General features: G+C 42.3%; 1 protein-coding gene and 1 long non-coding RNA gene across 3 annotated transcripts in view; both read left to right on the forward strand.

The window, feature by feature from the left end:
• Positions 1-8286, forward strand: part of LOC139022881 (uncharacterized) — a 29946-nt gene extending 21660 nt beyond the window's left edge. Inside the window, exon 2 of the long non-coding RNA XR_011473952.1 lies at positions 6875-8286. This is a non-coding gene — a long non-coding RNA (uncharacterized lncRNA). The remainder of the gene's footprint in view (positions 1-6874) is intronic.
• LOC111950343 (zinc finger protein 318) lies at positions 556-8286 on the forward strand. Of its 2 annotated transcripts, XM_070434355.1 has the most exons (3): positions 556-3736; positions 5105-5516; positions 5827-8286. In XM_070434355.1, the coding sequence occupies exons 1-3, from the start codon at positions 3626-3628 to the stop codon at positions 5970-5972; spliced, it is 669 nt and encodes a 222-aa protein (XP_070290456.1). In that variant the 5' UTR covers positions 556-3625; the 3' UTR covers positions 5973-8286. The 2 variants fall into 2 exon arrangements, with proteins under 2 accessions (XP_070290456.1, XP_023823651.2); XM_023967883.3 differs by having other exon boundaries at positions 561-3736; positions 5105-8286.
• Positions 8287-8291: the final 5 nt, after the last annotated feature.

Genomic DNA, 8291 nt, shown 5'->3' on the forward strand with positions numbered 1-8291 from the left:
AAATTATCAGCAACCATCACTCCTGTGTTCCAATGGCACGTTTTGTGTTAGCTAATCCAAGTTTATCATTTTAAAAGGCTAATTGATCATTAGAAAACCCTTTTGCAAGTTATGTTAGAACAGCTGAAAACTGTTGTGCTAATAAAGAAGCATTAAAAGGCCTTCTTTAGACAGTTGAGTATCTGGAGCATCATCAATTTGTTGGTTCGATTACACCTCAAAATGGCCAGAAACAAATAACTTTCTTCTGAAACTCGTCAGTATATTCTTGTTCTGAGAAATGAAGGCTATTCCATGCGAGAAACTGCCAATAAACTGAAGATCTCGTACAACGTTGTGTACTACTCCCTTCACAGAACACCGCAAACTGGCTGAGGAGTGGGAGCCCCTGTCCACAACTCAGCAAGAGGGCAAATACACTAGAGTGTCTAGTTTGAGAAACAGACACCTCACAAGTCTTCAACTGGCAGCTTCATTAAATAGTACCCACAACACATCAGTCTCCACGTCAACAGTGAAGAAACGACTCCAGGAGGCTGGACTTCTAGGCAGAGTTCCTCGTCCAGTGTCTGTGTTCTTTTGCTCATCTTAATCTTTTCTTTTCATTGGCCAGTCTGATATATGGATTTTTCTTTGCAACTCTGCCTACTAGAAGGCCAGCATCCCGGAATCACCTCTTCACTGTTGACGTTGAGACTGGTGTTTTGCGGTACTATTTAATGAAGCTGCCAGTTGAAGACTTGTGAGGCGTCTGTTTCTCAAACTAGACACTCTAATGTACTTGTCCTCTTGCTCAGTTGTGCACCGGGGCCTCCCACTCCTCTTTCTATTCTGCATAGAGCCAGTTTGCGCTGGGTTTTCAAAAGGGTTTTCTAATGATCAATTAGCCCTTTAAAATGGACATAAACTTGGATTAGCTAACACAACGTGCCATTGGAACACAGGAGTGATGGTTGCTGATAATGGGCCGCTGTACGCCTATGTAAATATTCCATTCAAAAWCAGCCGTTTCCAGCTACAACAGTCATTTACTACATTAACAATGTCTACACTGTATTTCTGATCAATTTTATGTTATTTTAATGGGCAAAAGGGACATTTCAAAGTGACCCCAAACTTTTGAGCGGTAGTGTATATCAATGTTTACGCGAACAGACTCCGTTCTACTTCCTGTCTGTTGCAGCATGGCACCCTTATTGTGAGGATGATTAGCTAGGACAAACAGGTGTGAAACACAGACAGGTGTGCCCGCAAAGCAATAACACAACATGGAATCCATGGTTGAGTTTGATTTGGAAYGGAATTATCTATCAATTGAACTGAATTATTTCCCAATCAGAACCGTCTACGACCACGGAAATATCCTTCAACATGGGAAAAGTGTCACCAAACAGGCACAGTCTAGGGTCGGGAAATAAGACGCAMGGTGGGTAAGTGCTATACTGCTAAACCCCTGAGCTAAATGTTTTTTAAACATTTCATTCCTAAAACATGTTATAATTACAGCGGTCTGGAGATATTTAAAATATGATTTTGTAGGTTGTCTCCCTTATACACTGAGCAAAAATATAAACGGAACATGTGAAGTGTTGGTCCCATGTTTCATGAGCGGAAATAAAAGATCCCAGACATGTTCCATACGCAACAAAAAGCTTACTTCTCTTCAATGTTGTACACACATTTGTTTACATCCCTGTTAGTGAGCATTTCCCCTTTGCCAAGATAATCCATCTACCTGACAGGTGTGGCATATCAAGAAGCTGATTTAAACAGCATGATCATTACACAGATGCACCTTGTACTGGGAGCAATAAAAGGCCACTCTAAAATGTGGAGTTTTGTCACACAACGCAATGCCACAGATGTCTCATGTTTTGAGGGAGTGTGCAATTGGCATTCTGAATGCAGGGATGTCCACTAGAGCTGTTGCCAGAGAATTTAATTTTAATTTCTCTACCAAATTTGAGAATTTGGCAGTATGTCCAACTGGCCTCAACCACAGTATGGCATTGTGTGGGCTAGCAGTTTGCTGATGTCAACGTTGTGAACAGAGTGCTCCATGGTGGCGGTGGGGTTATGGTATGGGCAGGCATAAGCTACGGACAATGAACCCAATTGCATTTTATTGATGACAATTTGAATGCACAGAGATACCGTGACGAGATCCTGAGGTCCATTGTCGTGCCATTCGTCCGCRGCCATCACCTCTTGCTTCAGCATGAAAATGCACGGCCCCATGTCGCAAGGATCTGTACACAATTCCTGGAAGCTGAAAATGTCCTAGTTTTTCCATGGCCTGCATACTCACCAGACATGTCACCCYTTGAGCATGTTTGGGATGCTCTGGATCAACGTGTAAGACAGCGTGTTCCATTTCCCGCCAATATCCAGGAACTTCGCACATTGTTGACAAGTGGGACAACATTTCACAGGCCACAATCAACACCCTGATCAACTCTATGCAAAGGAGATGTGTTGCGCTGCATGAGGCAAATGGTGGTCACACCAGATACTGACTGGTTATCTGATTTATGCCTCTACCTTTTTTAAATGCATCTGTGACTAACAGATGCATATCTGTATTCCCAGTCAAGTGAAATTCATAGATAAGGGTATAATGAATTTATTTCAATTGACTGATTTTCTCATGAACTGTTACTCTGTCAAATCTTTTAAATTGTTGCATGTTTATATTTTTTTCAGTATAATTCACAATTCACTTTACGTGTTATTAAATGTAATGATACAAAAAAATACATTTCTCAGAATGCATTAGATCAAACACTCCATGACAAAAATACAAACAAAATACTGTTTGAGATCATTGAGTTATAATCAAACTAGCATTTTAAAATGGTATSTGTWTTCTTTAGCTAGAGGTGGCAAATGATTTTGGCAAAGTATTTGTCAATGGATTGAGACTCATATATTCATGTCTCAGTTGAATTTCTTTGATTTGAATTAAATTCTACTTCCTTTATTTCAATTTCTGCTTCCTGTGGGGTGTGACCAATTCAAATTTCAATGAATGTCTTGAATATAATTTTTTATCCTGAATTAACCCTGTTATGAATAGATTTTTCCTGATAGATGAAAAAGAAGTTGATGCTTAATAGTAAATAATTACAAAAAAGCATTTGTGCAAAAAACTTCCAGAATTAATCAAGGCGTGTAGTGGAAAAAAGTAAAACGCCTTTATTGTTTACGGCTTATGCATAGCAAGAATTTAAAAAACGCACAATCAGGGTGACCACCAGATCTTTCTTGGTGTTTTGGATTCTGATGTTTCTACTACATGGACTTAATAGTTAATGTAAGAACCAGGTTTTTCTGCTGCTAAGAGGTAAATAAAAACTGACCTTGGATCACTATCCAGGGTCAACTTCCTTACACATACTAAAATGGTCCTTTTAGTWTGTGGTCCTTTGTAGATCAGTAGGTAGAGCGTGGCGCTTGTAACGCCAGGGTACTAGGTTCGATTCCTGGGACCAGGCATATGTAAAATGTAGGCACGCATGACTGTAAATCGCTTTGGATTAAACATTTGCTAAATGGCATATATTATATTAAAATATTCTCTCTTTTCCTCCGTGATACCCCTGCCAAGCCGAAGAAACAAAACAAGATGCGAGCATTGGAGCTGATGATTAGCGCTCCCCTAGAAAATGAAGAGGCCCATCCTCTGGGACTGAGAGTGAAGGTTTTAATGAACCAGCGTCGCTCTCCCAACAATAAGGTATGTAGCCATCACAAAAGTAGGTCGGCAAAAGTATCATAAGAAGGAAGTCAAGAAAACCATGGCCCCCGATGAATACAATCGATTTCTGTGATTGACACCCATCCCACATACGCTAGATATTAAGTGTCTACCTACTTGTACATATCATAGTCTTTTTTTGTGTTCTTATAGGCCTACAGTGTTGTCTAGAATGTCATGGCTATTTTAGTGTCCATCAACCACCTGCATGAAAATGTTGGTATCCTTTCAGATGCACAGATGCATCAATTGCTACCTATCATGCTAACAGMCATTGAGATGGACTTGTAGCATAGCTAGTCAGATAACAGCCAATCATTGCTGAATGAGTCATTCTGAGTAAAATGCAGTTGACAGAATGCAACCAAATACAGTGCCCTCCGTAATTATTGGGACAGTGAAGCATTTTATCTTATTTTGTGTCTACTCCACAGGTTTGTATTTAAAAACAAACAATGACTGTGGGATTAATGTGCAGACTGTCAGCTTTAATTTGAGGGTATTGTTATCCATATCGAGTAAACCGTTTAGAAATTACATCACTTTCTGTACATAGTCTCCATTTTATGGGACCAAAAGTATTGGGACAAATTCACTTATGTGTATTAAAGTAGTAAAAAGTGAAGTATTTGGTCCCATATTCATAGCACACAAGGACGACATCAAGCTTTGTTGGATGCATTTGCTGTTTGTTTTGGTTGTGTTTCAGATTATTTTGTGCCCAATAGAAATGAATGGTAAATAATGTATAGTCATTTTGGAGTCACTTTTATTGTAAACAAGAATAGAATATGTTTCTAAACACTTCTCCATTAATGTGGATCCTACCATGATTACAGATAATCCTGAATGAATCGTGAATAATTCTGAGTGAAAAAGTTAGATACACAAATATCATACCCACATAACTAARCTCCCGTTATTGTAATGGTGAGAGGTTAGCATGTCTTGTGGGTATGATATATTTGTGCATCTGTAACTTTCTCACGCAGAATTATTCACGATTCATTCAGGATTATCCGTAATCATGGTAGGAGCCACATTAATGCAGAAGTATTTAGAAACATTTTCTATTCTTATTTACAATAAAAGTGACTCCAAAATGACACATTATTTACCATTAATTTCTATTGGGCACAAAATAATCTGAAACAACCAAAACAAACAGCAGATGAATTTAGCAAGCCCATGATAACACAAAGGTAGTGTGAAATGCACACATAAACGCTACGTAAATGAAGTTTGATGGGTCGTCTTGATGATGCAAGCAGATAATACACTTTTTGTTTGTTTATAGCTGAAGTGGATAGATATTAATTGATATTTCCTCATAACGTTTCCTGTTAGGTGGTCCCTAATGATAAACAACATAATCCAACCATTCAGAGGCCAGTTCACTCACTCAGGACACAGGAGAAAGACATAGCAGCCACAGGRTTCCAGCGCTTCCTCAATGTCCTCAATGAAGGTGTGGACATCAACAAGCTCTCAAAGATCGTCAACGACGAAAATGAGRTACTCATTGTGGGCGAGGAGCTACCGCAAGTTTTGCCGACTCTGCTCGAGGGTCATGTTGATTCCAGCAGTAGATCCAAGTCTTCTCCAGTTGAGGAGAAGGTGAGGCTTGAGGATGAGCAGCGGTACGAGCGGATGCAGACCCTGCTGGAGATCGTTGGGCTGGACTTGGGGGTTGAGGAGTTGGGTCGGCTGACAGACAGGACCAATGATAGGCTGTATGGGAAGATGGGAGACTTGAAAAGGAAGGATTTGAGAATGAGAATGAGAAGGAAAAGAAAAAGGAGAGCGAGCCCTTATTTAAACTCTCAGTACTTCCTCATTACCATCAGACAGCGCCAGCCTAGCCCCTTCTAAACCAGCACTCAAAAACATGACCGTTGAATACAGCAGTCTAGTAACAAGGAATGGGACAAAGAGAGACACAGGGACAGATCTGAGAGGGACTGGCACGACACTCTGGTACCAGAGACAAGGACAGAGAGAGGGAGGAGGATATAGTCAGAGAAATGGAGAGATCTGAAAGAGATGGAGAGAGAGATGGGCACAGAGACGGGACAGAGAGGACAGAGCCAGAGAAGGGGAAAGTTCTACGAGAGAGAGATGCGGGCAAAGATGCTCTAGTACCAGAGACAGGACAGAGTCAGAGAAAGGGACAGATCTGAGAGAAACCGAAGGGAGACGGGCACAGACACTCTAGTACAAGAGAGAGACGAGGACAAACCGGTAGTCAGAGAACGAACAGATCAGAAAGGAACAGAGATAAAGACGGGGACAGAGACCAGAGAAGGACTGGGACGGAGGCCGAGAGAGAGACCGGGACAGATCTAGGAGAGACGGGGGCAGATGCAGATCTGGAGAGACAGGGACAGGAGACCCAGAGAAAGACTGTGACGGAGGCCGCGAGAGAGACCGGGACAGATCTGGAAGAGACAGGGACCCAGAGAAGGCAGGGACGGAGGCCGAGAGAAAGACCGGGACAGAGTGAGAGACGGGACAAATACAGATCTGAGAGAGACAGAAACCAAGAGATAGACAAGGATATAGAAAGGTGGCTGCAAAGGACACAGAGACCGAGACAAATGCCCCTGGGCCAGAGACTGGGACAGCGAGAGTGACTGGGACAGCCACTCTAGTACTAGAGACTGGAACAGAGCGAGATCTGAGAGGGATATGTATGAGGATGAGTCCAGGGAAAACTCCATTGAGCACTACTCATACTACATGGACCTATATACCCTGTTTCTGATCCTCATGCATTTATGATGGCAAACTACTCCACCAACCAGTACTCTCAGTATATGACATACCACAGCAGTCCATACACCATCGCCTTCCCTCAGGTGGGGTTATCCCCCTGGTACCATGCCCGCTGGTGCCATGCCCCTGGTAACATGCGCCTGGTACCATGCTTCCTGGTATTATGCTCCCTGTTACCATGCCACTGAAATCATGCCAGCTGGTGCATGCATGCCTGCTCTAGTAACAAGCCCCTCCTACCTAACCTCCCTGGGTATCCAGCCTACCCAGCGCCCCCCCATATTACTCTTATGGCACCGCAGCCTTAAACCAGACATACTCATACACCCAGACCTTGCCTAGCAACCTCCAGCTCTCATCTACCCAGCCTGCTACTAGCAACCTCCATCTCTCATCTACCCAGCCTGCCAGCACTGCAGCAGTCTTGCCCCTCCTACGTAACCCCCCCATTTGTCAGAAGAAACTAGCTCCCTGGTATAAAGAACATAACAGAGCCCTGAGGCAAGTTTCCAGACAAATGGAACGGAAATGGCGCTCCACCAAGTTGGAAGTCTTCCGACTAGCTTGGGAAGACAGTAAAGCGCAATATCGAAAAGCCCTCGATGCTGCCCGATCAGCCTACTTTTCCAACCAGATTGAGGAGAATAAAAACAATCCAAAATGTATTTTTGATACTGTTGAAAAGCTAACTGAAAAGCAACATTCCCCAAGTGAGGATGGCCTTCACMTCACCTAAGCAGTTACATCCTGCTGGTTGGCCCTTTCTGGGGGTATCTTCAGACTGGGCCACATTGTCTAAGCACTGAGTTCTGTCTAAGCGCGTTGTGACATTTACTGATGAGAAAGGGCTTTATAAATAAATTCAGTTGATTGGTTGATCTTAACTCAGAGATACACATACACCCAGCCCTCTAGCAACTGCGAGGGAAAGAGGCAGAAGCATGCAGAAGCCGTAGCGAAAGTGAAAAGAATAAACATGGAAGAGACAGAAGCATGCAGAAGATGTAGTGAAAGTGTCCTGTCAGATGGTGACAAAGAAGTCCCCCTCTGAACCAGGGTGAATGAAGAAAGCAAAGGGGGTAAACAATATATTCTTCACAGGTATTTTCATGAAGAGTTATCATAATTTTCAAAGGAAGTGTATGTGTAAGAGGAAATGGCATTTGAAGAGGAGGAATAAGGCTCACCAGCACAAAATAAAGTGATTGCTTGCAGAAGCAGCGGGGAAAGTGGCTCGCTCCTCAGGTGGCTGTAAAGGATTTCCCCTTTGGAGAGGAGCCCAAGATCCAGAAGGAGTAGCAATGATAGATGGGGAGAAACTAKATGCTGACACTGTAGAAGAAGTGGTCCCTAAGAAGCTAGATTTGTCATGACACTAGCAAAGGATTTGTTATAGTTTAACCTCTTCATGTTGAAGCTATTTTCAGTGTAATGTTTTGTATTGTATGTGGTATGGGTAGGGCCGTTTTTTCTTTACTATTATATCTGCTCAGCAAACGCATTTTCTCTCCCGTTATAAACCAAATAATAAGGGCATGGAGTTTACATGGTCTGGTCATGTGGTCAGGAAAAAAACCCTGGCCCTGGGCATAGTACATGTGTGTCAATGCAATGAAAAGACCATTGATTACATGTTTGTAAGTTCTGATGGCTGAAAGCAAAAAAACTGCCCATGTTTCATTCCCCACTTGAGTCTATAGATCACTTTTACTTTGTATATATTTAATTGAATAAAAGATTGTCTAATATTGTAAGTGTG

This window comes from Salvelinus sp. IW2-2015, linkage group LG1 (genome assembly GCF_002910315.2).
Source record: "Salvelinus sp. IW2-2015 linkage group LG1, ASM291031v2, whole genome shotgun sequence".
In the NCBI taxonomy this organism is placed as follows: Eukaryota; Metazoa; Chordata; class Actinopteri; order Salmoniformes; family Salmonidae; genus Salvelinus; species Salvelinus sp. IW2-2015.